This window comes from Glycine max, chromosome 19 (genome assembly GCF_000004515.6).
Source record: "Glycine max cultivar Williams 82 chromosome 19, Glycine_max_v4.0, whole genome shotgun sequence".
Classification (NCBI taxonomy): domain Eukaryota; kingdom Viridiplantae; phylum Streptophyta; class Magnoliopsida; order Fabales; family Fabaceae; genus Glycine; species Glycine max.
The window spans coordinates 43,193,529-43,208,697 of record NC_038255.2 but is presented as its reverse complement, the minus strand read 5'-3'; the positions used below and the strand labels follow the sequence as shown (position 1 = coordinate 43,208,697).

Sequence of the window (15,169 nt, the reverse complement as noted above, 5' to 3'; positions counted from 1 at the left end):
TAAAATTTACGTGATCAGTCTCATTAATTTAAGAATGTGATTCCTTAAATAAAAAAATAAACTCGCATATTTAGTTTAATTTACATAAATTTCACCAGATATAAAAAGAAAATTAGATAACGTGTTACTAATATATTTCTCACCATATTTATTCCCTCTCGCACAAAAGGTTTTTAAGTTAATGTATTTGAATGTACTTTACTGCGTAAGTTTTGATGGGTCGTTGGATCCCGGAGTTTGATGTAAGAAGTATTTGGTATAGGAATAAGGGCGTCGCATTTAGAAGGGTGTGAAGTTCAAATTTTCAAAAATAACAATTCTTGAAAAAAGTTTCCTAATCAGAAAATAGGTTTGAAACAATATTTATAATAATATAATGAGCAAATTATATAATGTTAGGAACTATTGCAATATTTGATGAGAATCTCTACCAGAGTAATCAAACCCAACTTATCAAATTGATTGACATAACTTGCCAATCAAGAAAACTATAGCCAAAACAGAATAAATAATCGATGTAAAACAAATCTAGCAATTTTTTTTTTGGTATATAATAATGACAATCAAACAATGCACGTTATCCCAATGCATTGCCTACACGAAAGTTTTTTTGTTGCAATTGGTCTCAGACTTCATATTATATCAACAAATTTCAATCCATTTAAAAATATATATTTGAAATAATTTGTCTGAGAGAGTATAACATTTTATGAATTAAATTTAGAAACAGTGTTGAGTTTTTTTATTAAAAATATTTTTAAAAAACAAAATAATCTATTATTAATTTTACATTTAATTAAGATATATTTCACTAAATGATTAATTAAAAAAATAAAACACAAAAAAAGAGGAAGCAGATGAGTGAGGATACACAGATTGTCTGGATATGCGTACCGTTATACCTTAAACTTGTTTAATTTGAATAGTAAAATAAATTACTATTATTGTTTTTTTAATAATTTTTTAGATTTGAATCAGTTGAGGAAGGATTGTGCATTTCAGCAGAGGTTGGGGATGGGAAAGATACACTATTATGGAAAAACATGTGGGTGGGAGAGGGGAGATTATACAGGTGTGTTGTGTGTTTGCGAACCAACCAGTTGGCTTAAAAAGAAAAAACTCCACTCACATTATTTTAGCTTTTGTGTCTTGAAATGCGTGTTTTTTTGGGTGAGTTTCAACACTTACCCAAACACACACATGATATAAGTGGATATATTTGAATATTTGAACTGCTATACAATATAGCAGAAGATAAGGAAGTAAAGCTGGAGGATGGTAGAGTGCGGTGGATGGAGTATGGGAGTCAAAATGGAGATGGAGGCGGCCTCTATTTCAATGGGAACAGAAACTACTGGAACAGGTGGAAGAAATATCAGTGAAATCAACTTCAATTCTTCAAAAAGATGTGGGTAAAAGGGGTATCTTGGAAGGTACAAATGTTTGTGCATGTGGAAGGTAGCTCTAAACCATATATATATAGTCTCTTGAAAATTTGATACACAAAAATATAATTGATCTCAGGGAAGGGACGTATGTGACAGAGTATTAGAATGTAGAAGCTACTACGTACCCATTAATTTGTTCTTTGAATGTACAGTGGCTGCAAGAGTGTGGGAATCTTGCTTGAAATGGTACTGGGGAATTACTACGTATGGTGAGACACAGACATCCAAATAAGTTTAATTTCTTCGATTTATGGGGTTGGTGGATTGTGAGAAGGGTACTGAATGTCAGTGTGATTTGCTGTAATTTGAGTGTTATGGATGACAATAAACTCAATCATTTTCACAGCAAATGCAAGGGGATAGGAGCAGGTACGTAATTGAGTATTGATCAAGGAAAAATAATTTTGAAGGTAAGTGCTAGCTGTGTCCAATTATCCCATTAAAAAAGAAGAATTTTTCCAACGGTTAATGCGTTGATGATCATCGCTTTTGTTCAACAGGAAAGTGGCATGACATTAATAGCAGCTTAAGATTTGGATGATGCCACCCAGAGAGCAGTGAAAGCGGCTTATAAATAAATTAAGTATTGTGCTTTTGTTCAAATTTTAGTATTTAACAAGTCAGTTCATTCACAGCATTATTCTTTTAGTTTAAACTTATTTTTCTCAGCTGTGGTTCATCTGAGAATTCACATTTATAAGGAGGGAATTGAAGCGTGAAAAGTTCTTATTGAAGCTGTGGTGTCAAAGCTTTTTCAATAAGGAAGTAGTGTACGTTTTTCACACGTTATATATACTTCATTTAGGGTTAATGCACGTAATGTAATTTGACTTCTTCTATGCAATTCCAAGTATTGATACCATTCTCTTTCTATTATTCCTGATTGAGTTCTCTTGCTGCTAATTGCGTGGAAGCACTTCTGTTAGTGGTTATATATATATGTTGGCTCATTTAGGAGCCTAAGTCTATAAAGCCTTTAAAATGGTATTTTCAATTTTGAATATGTTTGCTTTTGTTTAGATACAAGACTAGAAGAGTTTTTTAAAAAAAGTTTTATATTTTCGGTAGAGAAGCTCCCAAAAACTATTATAGCTTGTATCCAAATAGTTTCTGCATTACAAATTTCATTTCTTCCATTTGTATAATGGAACACTCTTAGCGCTTGAGCAATGCTTTTATATATGGTTCTCAAGCACCAGGATATTGTTTCTATGGTATCCTTAATGACACTCGAGTTATAATTTAAGAGATTAAATACATATTCGTAGTGCAATACACTAGGTTTAATTTTCATTTTAAAGAATTCTTAGTTTTTACTTAGAGTAATGATATATTATCTTAAAAATCTTCTTAATATTTTATGAAAAGTTTTAAAAATGACAAAACAATTAATTTTAGAAATATTTAAAAACACAATTTCTAGCACACTCTTCATTATTAATTTAATATAAATCACAAAATTTTGTCACTTTTTATTTGATAAACATTATCGTCTTGTAGTTTTTAGAGTAATTTTTTGTTGTCTTAATCGTCGGATTCTTAAAAAAAGAATACTTTCACTAATCCTGCATGTCTCTCTAGAGTAGTTTTTAACTAATAATAATCAAGTGCTAAAAAATACATTAGAGAGTGCACCACTACTTCTTCTTATAAATTTAATGTGTCTAAAACATAAACAAGATTTTACTTTCTATATTTAGCAAGAGAATTATATTAATAGGAAGACACTATAGAAAAATTTAGAATTTTTTCTTTTCATTTATCCAAAATATGATTTAGAATTATATAAATTTTTTTAAAAAAAGCATAAATAATATTTTTTTATATTAAAACTATTTTTAACTCCTCAATGTGATATTCATTATTGTTTCTCTTACTTATGATAAGTAAACTAAGGACATCACTAAAAAATAATTAATGTTGTCTTCAATTTATAAATAGACAAATAGATAGAGTATTTGCTATTACAATTTTTTATATATATTTGTTTATTACAAATTTAATGTATCACAAACGTCATATTATATATTTTGGCTGGTTTGGGGCACTAAAAGTTCATAATTTATCCATAGAAATCTAGCAAGGAATCTAGCATGTGGTTGTTGTGAGTGCCGATGCTAGCCATACAATAAAAGCTGGCATGATATTGGAAACGTCAAGCTCAACCAGGCGTCGAGTCATCCATCTTTTTCTATAGAACTAAGAAACACAGGATAAATAACATTTTATTACAAAGTCCTCCATAGCATACAATAACAAAGTTACATGGAAATTCATTAACTACCACTAACAATACCGTTATAGCCGGGTCAAAATGCTGAATTTAAACAAAACTAAAGAGATGAAGCACATGTACATTTATTTTTATTTTTATGAAACTTAGATTGAAACAATACAACTTAACTATATGTTGATGCTTTGCCAAGTGATTCTGCAATCTTACTGGCAATACAGTAAGATGTAGACTGAATGGTTACCATGGGGTTGACACCAACTGCACTAGGCAAAACACTCCCATCACACACATACAAGCCTTCTGCTTCCCAAGTCTCACCATTCTCATCGAGTGCACCTTCTTCTTCAGAGGCACCCATTCTACAACTTGACATCTGATGTGCAGTGGTAAACACTGTCCACACTTCATTCCTTGACCTTGGACCCCCAACTATTGTCACAGTGTCAAGAAACTCCTCCAAATCTTCCTCCTTCATCCCCTTACACTTGATTCTTTGGCCATCACTTCTGTATGTTCCCACTTCCATAGCACCTGCTGCAACCAAAATCCTCAATGCCTTCCTCAGTCCAACTCTAAGGCTTTCTTTGTCTTCTTTGTCAAGTCTGTAAGTCACTCTCCCTTCAGCCTTCACTTCTCCTGATCCCTGGTCTCGTATCAATGCGAAAATGTTGGCAGTTCTTGCGTACTTGGCCATTCTGTCTTTCATGTCCTGCCCTGAAAGCCACGGAACAAACGCCGAAAAAGATCCTGGTCCTAGAGAAGGTGTTTCTATGATGAACCTTGGGGTGGAATCCTCTGCATATTCCTTGTGGATCGAAGTTATGATACCCCCCTCGTAGTTGTTGCCGCTGAAGTTTGTTGTCATGTCTTCTGGGAAGTAACCCCATGCAAATTGGACAGGGTGGAGATGGAGATTCCTTCCAATGTTTGGATTTTTTAGTCCACTAGAAATCATTAGAGGAGGAGTGTTGAGAGAGCCACATGCTGAGATGGTTACCTTGGATTCAATTTGGAGTTTCTTTGTTACCTTACTCCTCCAACTTGCTGCAGCAATCACTCCTAAGCACTTCTTTTTCTTCATTCCATTCTTTCCATTTTCAAGTATGAATCTCTCAGCTTTACATCCAGTGAGGATCACTGCACCATTGCCTACAGAATCAACCAACCAAGTGGAGTCAGTTCCCTTCTTATCTCCTGTTCTGCAACCATAACAGCATGAACCACAATAGTGATCTGCTGAGGAATTTATAGCCACAGACTCTACTTTCAAGCCCATTTTCTCACATCCTTGTATGAGAATTTGGTTCTGAAAGCTTTCCTTCTTGCACTTCTCTGTTACACCAATCCTTCTGCACACCGAGTCCATCGCAGATTGGTAATCGGAGCTACCAAAGAGTGGAATTTTATATTTTTTAGACCATTCCCTCAGAACAGAATCAGGTGTTCTGATGCTTGCAGACCAGTTTACAGCAGAGCCTCCACCAACTGTTGAGCCAGCCAGGATCATCATCTTCCCATCAAGACTCGGCATAATGCCGCCGGATTCGTATTGTTCATCCATGGATGGACCTTCAAGGGAAGAATAATCATGTGAAACAAAATACTCTCCTTTCTCAAGGACTACTACTTTATGACCAGAATTTGCAAGAACTGCAGCTGCAACTCCTCCACCACAACCAGACCCCACAATCACAACATCACATTTGACCTTGTACAGGTTCTGCCTTTTATCTTCAGTGACTTCAAGGCCTTTTTCAGTGAGGGATTGGATCAAAGTAGAATCAGTTTCATACATTGTTTCTATTAATCCCTTTTCCAAAGGCCTCTCCTTTCTGATCAACTTCTCCTTGGTGTCCACTTGGTATCCAATTGCTTTCCATGTGGGATTTTGCCCATTTGCATCAGTCTGCAACATTTAGAGAGTGATATAAAAAAGGCCAAAAGTAAACAAGCAAGAAAATGGTTTAGGAATGAGATATATAAGAAATTAAATTTGCATGTTTGAGATCATCACCTGTAAAGTAGAATATTTTTAAAATCATTGACTTAATGAATATACTAATTCACGGTTTACTAATCTAATAGTAGTCGAACTAGTAAAGTGATATTCACTTATACTCAAATTATATAATAACATTACACACTATCAGTAATAGACATTCCATTCACAAGTTTGTACCATTATAATTACGTTCAAAATTAAGTTCACACATGACATTATTTACAACAATGTTATTTAGCCGCTTGAAAAAGTATTTTAAAATGGCGTTGTCTGAGTAAATTCTTTTTATTTAAAAAAATCGAAACCTGTCTGACTAGTTTTTAGTAGGTACAGTTTATTCTCTCTCTTTTTTGGTATTGGTTCAGTTTATTCTTTATTAGTCCTTTCATATATTCAAGTCATTAGTCAAACTTTTGAACATATCTCAGCGGGTCTATCACTCTATCTATATTTGTCAAGCAGACAAACAGAGATAGTTTTTCAAGTAAGTACGCCATCATGGGGTCCTTCCTTTTACCAAAACCATGTGTGCCCGTATTTCCCAATTTATCATATCATTAAATGTGGTGGATAGCTTTATTTAAAAAAAAAATAATACATATACAGCAAGGCCTAATATGAAAGATGCAAAAATACACCTCTGAAATTTGAAGTCAACCATGTACTGAATTCAAGCTTATTAAAACTGGCGAAGAACCTTACCATTGAGAAGAAATTATAGAAGCAAACAAGTTCGATTATTAAATGTGGTAGATAGCTTGATAAAAAAAAAAATAGTACATATATGATATACAGCAATGCCTACTATAAAATTGAAAGATGCAAAAAATAGTACTCCTCTGCAATTTGAACTCAACCATATACTGAATTCAAGCTTGCTAAAAATGATGAAGAACCTTACCCTTGAGAAGAAATTATAGAAGCAAAAGAGTTTGATGAGCACAAACACTACCCGTAAGGCTACCCAACTCTTTTCCCTGGTCCAGTTCCTGAAAATTTGTTCTCTCTTCTCCAAGGAAATCTCAGAGAACTTGCGAATGAAAGGCCACTTCCAGTCCAAGGAAAGTCTTCCACAGAGCAACAGTGTCCCCAATCTGAAAGACAGTATCCACAGAACCCAACTCACCAACGACACCGCTTCTGGCACAGTCCTCTTGTACAACAGCTCTGCAGCCTAATTTTCATATTCAAAGAAAAAAAATAAACAACTTAATAGAGATACAATTATCAAAATACAAACAGTCAAATCAAAGAAGATAAACCTTCCAAAATTATCCTATGGTCTTGAATTACTATGTTTCTATAGTCTTAGTAAATCTTTAACTAACACGTGACATAGTCCTAGATTATATAATAATAATTACTTGTAAACCTGGAATCATAAAAAAAAAAAAGAATATATTACCTCATCAGGAAAAGGGAGCTGAGAAGCAGAGGTATTGTAGAAGTCTGAGAGAGCTTGGTCTTGTGAAGTGTCCTTGTTGAGTGGGAGGGAAGGAATGAGGGCATCACATATGGCAGCCATGACATGCATCTGAGTGGTGGATAAGCCATGGTTGTAACCTTTCTCCTCTCTTCTCCTACCTCCTCTCAGCAATGGGTGACAACTCTCTCTCCCTTCCATTCTCTCTCTCTCTCTCTTATTCTATCTTTATCAGTATATTTTTAATGTATGTGAGTTGTACTTGCACAAGTTGTTACAAACTTTGCCTTTTTATAGGCCTAAGTGGATCAGAAACTGAGGAGAGAGTATGAGGTGGCCCAATAAATTTGCTTGGCCCAGTTTCCGTTACGTGCTTGTCTTTTTCAGATGGGAAACTGAGAGAGGTAATTGGATGGGAAGAACAAGAGAACAGACAATGGAACTGTGGAAGGCTAGGTCTTCTTTGTGGAATTGAAGAATGTGGGAAAATGTGGTTGATTGTGATTTCTTAACCATGATTGATGAGAAGCAAAGACTTTGGGACCATCGTGGTCAGTGTCAGTGTTTGATTCCTAGGAACGAAAGGGAGGGAATTGCATAGAGGAACCAGACAGGGGATGCGATGAATGACAATGAGGTTGATTATTTTGCTCCACGATAAAAGAATCGTGTGAAAAGTTATTGATGATCGGTTACGTGTAAAATATATTTGAAAATACTAACTAATTAAAGAATGGTTCAGTATATAGGATTAGGATAAAACATATTACTTATAGCAAAGAAAAAAAAAAGACAAAATATGACTCTAGTCTCCTAAAAAACTCATTCAAAATAACTCTTACAAATACTTTAACCAACTAATCTACTCTAACAATTATTTCTCATATGAAAAAAATTTTAATTGCTTGATTCTACTCCTAATCCTTTAGAAAGTTAAATCAAGTGATTTGATTAAGAGCAAAGATTTGTTGAAAGAGGTTAATCAACACCATTTCATGCCTAGAAATGAGTTAATTAAAAGTCTCTTTCAGTTCTCAGTGTAAAGACATTTTCCAACGATCATTATACTACAACATACATGTACATGAGTGATCAAACCATAACAAGACAAAAAACATAAAAAGGAAGCAATCATGTTTAAATAACATTAATTGGATATGAAAGATAGTTACATCCCAAAGTTTTTGGTAACCATACCCCAACAATGGTTAAATTAGCCTTTCATAACTATGAGAGACCCAAACAAGAAGAAATCACAAGAAAGGTGAAGAACAAAGGTGCCCAAGGTGTTCTTAGTGGAGAAAAAAATACCCAAAAGCCCTAAAAAATATTTCACCAATGAAAACAACAATCCCTTTTAAAATTCCATTCTTAAGAAATTCCCGATCACTTTTCTCATAAAGGCTTGTGCACTTAGCCTAGCTTTCGCACTAAGCACACACAAGCAACACTTGGTTAAGTGACTGCGTTTTAAGCCTAAGATGTGCACTTAACCCAAATTAGCTGAAATAGTTAGCTCAACGCGTTGAGCGTGCATGAAACTTCACATTTACTCCTAACAGCTTGGAGATGTTTGCCATGTGATCTTTGAAACTGTCTCTGACAAGCTAAGCTCATGCAAGCACACTTCTTCATCAACCCCCAAATTTCTTCCTTTCTTGTTGATGCCCAAAACTCTACAAAACACTACTAAAGCTAATAAATTCCCTAAAATTAACTTCATTAAGCTAAAAGTATAAAAGAACACTAAATTCTAACTTATTGAGATCAAACTAAGTAATAAATGTGAAAAATTAAGATAATTATTGTACAAATTAAGTACAAAAACTAAGCATGCACAACAATTATCAACTACCAAATGTCCTCTCAAAGAAACAAATTATAAGTTTTGTACTACTCGGACTCGACAAGCTTCTATACTCATAGCCAACCGATTAGACTACTCGGATTTAAAGAATCTAGTAGATTTAATTAATTAAGTTAAAAGAAAAACTCTCTTTTAGCAGAAAGATAGAGATACCCCTAAAATCGGATATTATATATTATTAGAGAATAAATAAATAAAATTATATATTTCGTTGTTTACCATGTCTTAAAAGGAAAATTAAGATCTTATCATCTAATTTTATCTAAGTTTCAGATAATCTCATTTAAAATTCAACCTACTTTTTGATACTTGTATACTTCCACATCTTAATTTAAGTAATAGGATATTTTTGCAAGTACACTCCGTTACAAGAAACAAAAAAGTTCTACCAAATTCGTTAACCCCTTTTATAAAATAAAATAAAAAAAAAATAACCCGGTGAACCCAATTTTTTTATAGCTATATCATCTTTTCATTTCCTTAATAATTCTGCTTAATGAGTACATTGAAAGATAAAGTAAAAGATACCATAGTAAAAAGTAAACTAAAATTTAAAAATATCATTTAATTTGAAAATAAATAATATTAAATAAACTAAACTTTTAAATAATAATTATTTTCAAAATAATATTTTAAAGAGAGAAAGTTTACAATATCAAATCAAAGAAAGCCAATTAGCCAAACCACTAACCTTATTAGTTGCCAACTTGCCATTTCAACCCGTCGTTTTGGTGCAATAAGATTTCAGTGACGTTGTCGTTTTGTTTGAGAACTAATATCACAGTAGTCATTATTTAAAACCAAAATATTAAACATATAAGTAAATATATTATTTTTAGAGTTTAATTTTAATGCACTATTAATATAAAAAAAACTTTACTCTCAACTTATTAAAAATTATTTTAGATGTGACTTTTAAAATGATCGACAATTTTAATATATCTGATCATACATAATATGATAGAATAAAATTATCTTTATAATGTCAGTATATTATAATTAAGTTCTTATTTTTAGACAAAATTATAATTTACTTCAAAATTATTAAATTGAATCATTGTGAATATTTAATGATTTTCATTATATTTGAAGGTTTAAACATGGAAAGGTAAAGATAATAAATGCGAACAAACTACTCCAGAGGCATGAAGCTCATTGTCTACACTACAGAATTAATAAATGTGCTACTTGAATGGGAGAAAAAAAAAACATGGCAAAATTTAATATGCGTTTGGATTTCTACTTTTAAAAATTATTTTTTTGTTGTTAAAATGCAATATCTATTTTTCAATTTAAGTTAGTAAAACATTTCAGTTTAGGGATGATAATGAATTAGGTCTGAATAAAATTTTATAATATTAGTTCCTATACGCATATTTAAAAATAATATCATATCCAATCTTATGTCCAAGTAACAATTATAACTATTATTCTCATACCTGTTAAATACTTATATATTCATGCTTGCACTCATAATTTTCACTTTACTTATGTATAAGATTAATCATAATAATAAATTAATAAAAAAATAATTAAAACAATTATTACAATTATAATAAAAATTCATTCTTAAATAATTTAAACATAACATTAAAAATATGCACACATAATATTAAAAAATAAACAAGCATAATAATATAAAAAAGTATTATTTTCACACCAAATTTGTGTGTGTATATATGATGTAAATCTATGAGTATATATCTCTCTTGTACCCCACCCTAGTATTGTGAATAATTACAAGTCACGCTTGTGGGGTAGGATGAGTAATATAGTACCCATGCCTAAATAAATTTATGGATATATATTTGCCTCCTACCCAACCCTAATATCATGGGTAATTACCCCGTCCCACTTATAGATATTTTTGCTTGTCATTCCTATTTCAATTAGTTTTAAGTTTTTTACTAATTAAAAACTTTATTTGACTCTTTGGTAAATAAGTTTTTTAATAATTTCTAGCATTTTTAAAAATATTATTTGTATTAGTGTTTTTTAAAAAAACGCTAACTTTAATTTTTTTTTTATTTTCTTCCATTTTTATCATCAATATATTTATCCAATTTTCTAGTTACTATTTTTAAATAAATCATTATTTTATGATTTTTCTGTCATTTTACATTTTTTAGCTACTTCAACAACTAATTTCCTGAATAATTATATACTTTAATAAATTATCTTGTCGACTACCAACTAATTTTTTCGCTTCCAACTAATTTTTTAGTTATTTTTTTCCAACATAACTTAAATAAGATTATTCAGATAGCTGGTAATTAAGAGGGGCGCAGGATACAAAACATTGTATGAAATTGAGAGAGATATTATACAAGATATAAATAGAAGAAGATGAAATAATTTTTAAAAATTAGTTTATGTATTATCTTATTTTAACTTATATAAAAATTTATTTTGTTTTTTTTAATTTATTTTCGTAGAAGTGTCTTATGTCTATGGAGAAATTTATCCGAATAGGCTAAGACTTTTTCTTATTAATGCTTGTTATCAAAGTGATAAAAAAATATATTTTCTTAAATTAAAATTTTAAATTTGAATCTCAAATAAAAAATACAAGACAATTTTACAATCAATCGATAGAAAGTTGTTTAAACTTAAATCAAAATTATTAAGATCCAAGTCATGGAAATATTATTTATAGATAGGAATTGAAAATGAATACGAGAGATTTTATAATAATTTATGTATATAAACTCTTCTTATTTTAAGAAATGGAGAAAATAAAAATATAAATTTTTTCATTATAATTGAATTGTAAAGATTAAAAAAATGCACATAATTTTTTTAAGTAATCGTGAGTATATGGCGACTAAGGGTTTTAATTTTGATTACTCAAATATAGTTATAAAATTTAGATTTTTAATGTCTCATGAGAGTTTCTTCATAGTCTCTGTCTGATCCTCCACATGTCTCTGCATCTACTATTGTTAAACTCATCATTGGATTGAATTGAAATTTTTTTCACATAAATCACATATCTTGTTTATTTAAATTATAATTGACATAATATAAATATTTTAAAATATAATAAAATATGGATCATTTAAATACTTTTTCGTTGTTGTTTAATTTTGACACAAACGATAACGTAGATATAATTCCATAATTAGATAAATAAAAATCATATTTTATATTAAATTATAAAAATAGTATAATGGTTATCAAAATTATACCAGTAAAATTTGATCTTTTCTCTTTCTCAATATATAAGATGTTTCAAATGAAAACTTTTAAAATAAAAAATAAGAAGAATTGATTTCAATTGTTAAATTATAATTAAAAGAAATTGATGACTAAGATTAAAATTGGAATTTTAATCAAATTGATGATTATCATTTGTGTTCTCAACTGCTGATGACACCTCAATAGTTTCTTGATTCAAAAATTTAGAACACATTAAGAAAAAGGTACTATGAATTAAGAAATTAAACAAATTCAGAGCATTTTGAAAAAAGAATGCTCTAATAGTCTAATGCAAAAAACCTGCCAGTCTAGTTGGGGTTAAGCAAATAATGAAAATCTTCATGCTTTTTAACATATTTTTAAAGATTATTTTATAGAAATTAAGAAATACAATAATTTTTCTTGATTTTAACAAAATAGTTGTAAATTTTTTTATTTTATCTTTTTTTCACTCTATAATAAATACATGTATAAATTAATTAAAAATAAGAAAAGAAGTAAAGATATTATTGATAAAACAATAATTAGTGCTATCTTAATTTTATAAACGATAGATAAATAAAAATATATTTTTTTTAAAATCCGACATTTAAAAATGAAAAGAAGAGTAAACCGAACACTTTTTCCAAATTTGTAGTTTAGATATTTGATAATGAAGTGAAGCACAATAAAATTAAAATTAGATGAGACTAAAATGAAATAAAATTATGATATTAATATGTTAAAATAAGAAAAAAAATTCAATTCTTTTAAAAGGTTACTAAATAGTAATATAATTAGTTAAATCTATTTCATATGACTACTGAGTGCATGAATTAATTGGAAATCAATTAATCTAATTTAATAAAAAAAATCAAATTCAATTCTAATTTCTAAGTATGCATTGTGTATTCGTGTTATATACGGAACTCGAATAGACTTATCTCTTGCAGAGAATACACATAGTTTGAGGGAAGAAAAAACTCTACAATATAAATAAAACTAGAAGAAACAAAAAAAAAAAAATACAGGTCTTGATAGAAATAATAAGAAATAAGTTCTCATAAAATTTCATTTCATCATTATAAACAATCCAAAAAATGACAACTATATATTTCAACTTCATCTGTTCTATCCCTCTCGTGAATGCAAACAGAGACTAAAAACATATAGGGCTATTCTTCTGCAAAATCCGATTGCGTATGGTCTCCTCTACCGCCCTTATTTTCTAGTCCACACCTTTAACCAACCCTTCTGATATTGATGAAGGACCGTTGTGAGTATCGCCAAATATTAGTATTCTAAAAATAAAAGTAGCCACAGACGAAAAAAAAATCTACACTATTGAGTATCGTATAAATTGTGGGTGTAATGTTTGATATTTTAGGGATCTTAATTAAATATTAATAATCACCCGAAACGTTAGATTATCAGGAAGGGTTGTGAAAAAATACCTGAATTTATGATAAACAGCTGAATTGATGAGTCTGAGAAACTATTATTTTGTGTTTTTTCTCGACCAAATTATAATTTTTCTCTTGAAATCTTAGATTTCTTGATGGAGGAGAAGAGAATACAATTTTAGTTTATCAAACCCATTATTTCTTAACGGATTAACCGGATTTCCGTTTATCAAGTTTTTGTGTTGATAGTACTCACCAAATTAAATCATTTATATTGAATTTATAAATATAAATAATTAATGTAAATAATAAATATAATATGTAGTTGAAATTAATTAATTAATTATGAATTATAAAATTGCTGTGATTCATGAAACCTGCCCACATGGTTCAATTCATTCAGCATCAGCTTCGTATCAATTATCGCATGCCCCCAATTTGACAACTATTTTAAGATAGCCCACAACGATGATGTAATTAATAGCCATTGAATGTTACAAGTTGTCACCTGCCAAAATGGTCATTTGGTTGATGGAATCGATTTAGAGAAAAACAAAATATGATAATATCTATGAATAAACATCCATTCACTTATTGACAATAAATAAAGAGTTTAACGATTATTCCCTTTTAATTCATTCCTACCAAAAAAGCATAATTTAATTTATTCAACATCAGCTTCGTATGAATCAATAATCATCGCATGTCTCCAATTGCCAACCTTTAGGCACCGTGATTTAAAAAGAAGTGTGAAAATAAAAATAGATAAAAAAGATAAATATTTAAATTAAAATACAATATAGCGGTACGTGACACATACCCATATTTGAAACATTCTACTCAATTACACTAAAATTTATATTAAACCAAATACTATCTCAATGTTTTAAGACAACACACAACGATGATTGGAAGAGAATAATGGCTGAACAAGATACTACAAATACAGGCACGAATGAGAGGCCCAAGAACCAATTCTGTTGGAGTGGTGGCTGGATTAGATTGAAGGGATATGCTTGTGATGTTTGTTATTTTCATTCCTGCACCTCTATTACAGCACCTTTGTATGCTATCTGTATATACTTAATATGTACTGAACAGAAGCAAGCAAGAAATACAATCTCTTTTCTCACCTTTGCTATTGGGGTTCCTAGTCCTCCAATTCTAGGAAGCTAACCACTGAGCACCTAACACCATTGAATGTTACTAGTTATCATGTGACACCCTCCTAGGAGCAACTACATTCACTTTAATAGAAACTAATTCAGTATCCTGTGTACTAAACGTGCATTAAACTTATTTTATAATTTATAGAAATAATTATTTTATATTATTTTGAATTTTTAATTATTTATTTTAAATTTTAATACATTTATGTTAATGAGTAAATATGTTAATAAATATTTAGATATATTTTTATGTATACATGTTCTAGAAAATTATTATTATTGAAAATATTAACTTAGGTAGGATTTTCTTCATTTTAATGGTGTATTGTATGTTCTTTTTTTAAAAAAAAATTTGTTTTGTTCATTTTTTTATTTTATTTTGATAATCATGTTATTGGTACGAAATGTCAAATAATTTTGTTGATGATTAATTGCTATAAAAAA

General features: G+C 30.0%; 1 protein-coding gene across 1 annotated transcript; it reads right to left on the bottom strand.

Moving 5' to 3' along the window:
• Positions 1 to 3,655: 3,655 nt before the first annotated feature.
• Positions 3,656 to 7,581, bottom strand: LOC100808951 (long-chain-alcohol oxidase FAO2). Its single transcript, XM_003554247.5, has 3 exons — positions 7,092 to 7,581; positions 6,588 to 6,860; positions 3,656 to 5,590 (listed from the first exon to the last, which is right to left on the bottom strand). The coding sequence occupies exons 1-3, from the start codon at positions 7,308 to 7,310 to the stop codon at positions 3,848 to 3,850; spliced, it is 2,235 nt and encodes a 744-aa protein (XP_003554295.1). The 5' UTR covers positions 7,311 to 7,581; the 3' UTR covers positions 3,656 to 3,847.
• Between the last annotated feature and the right edge of the window lie 7,588 nt (positions 7,582 to 15,169).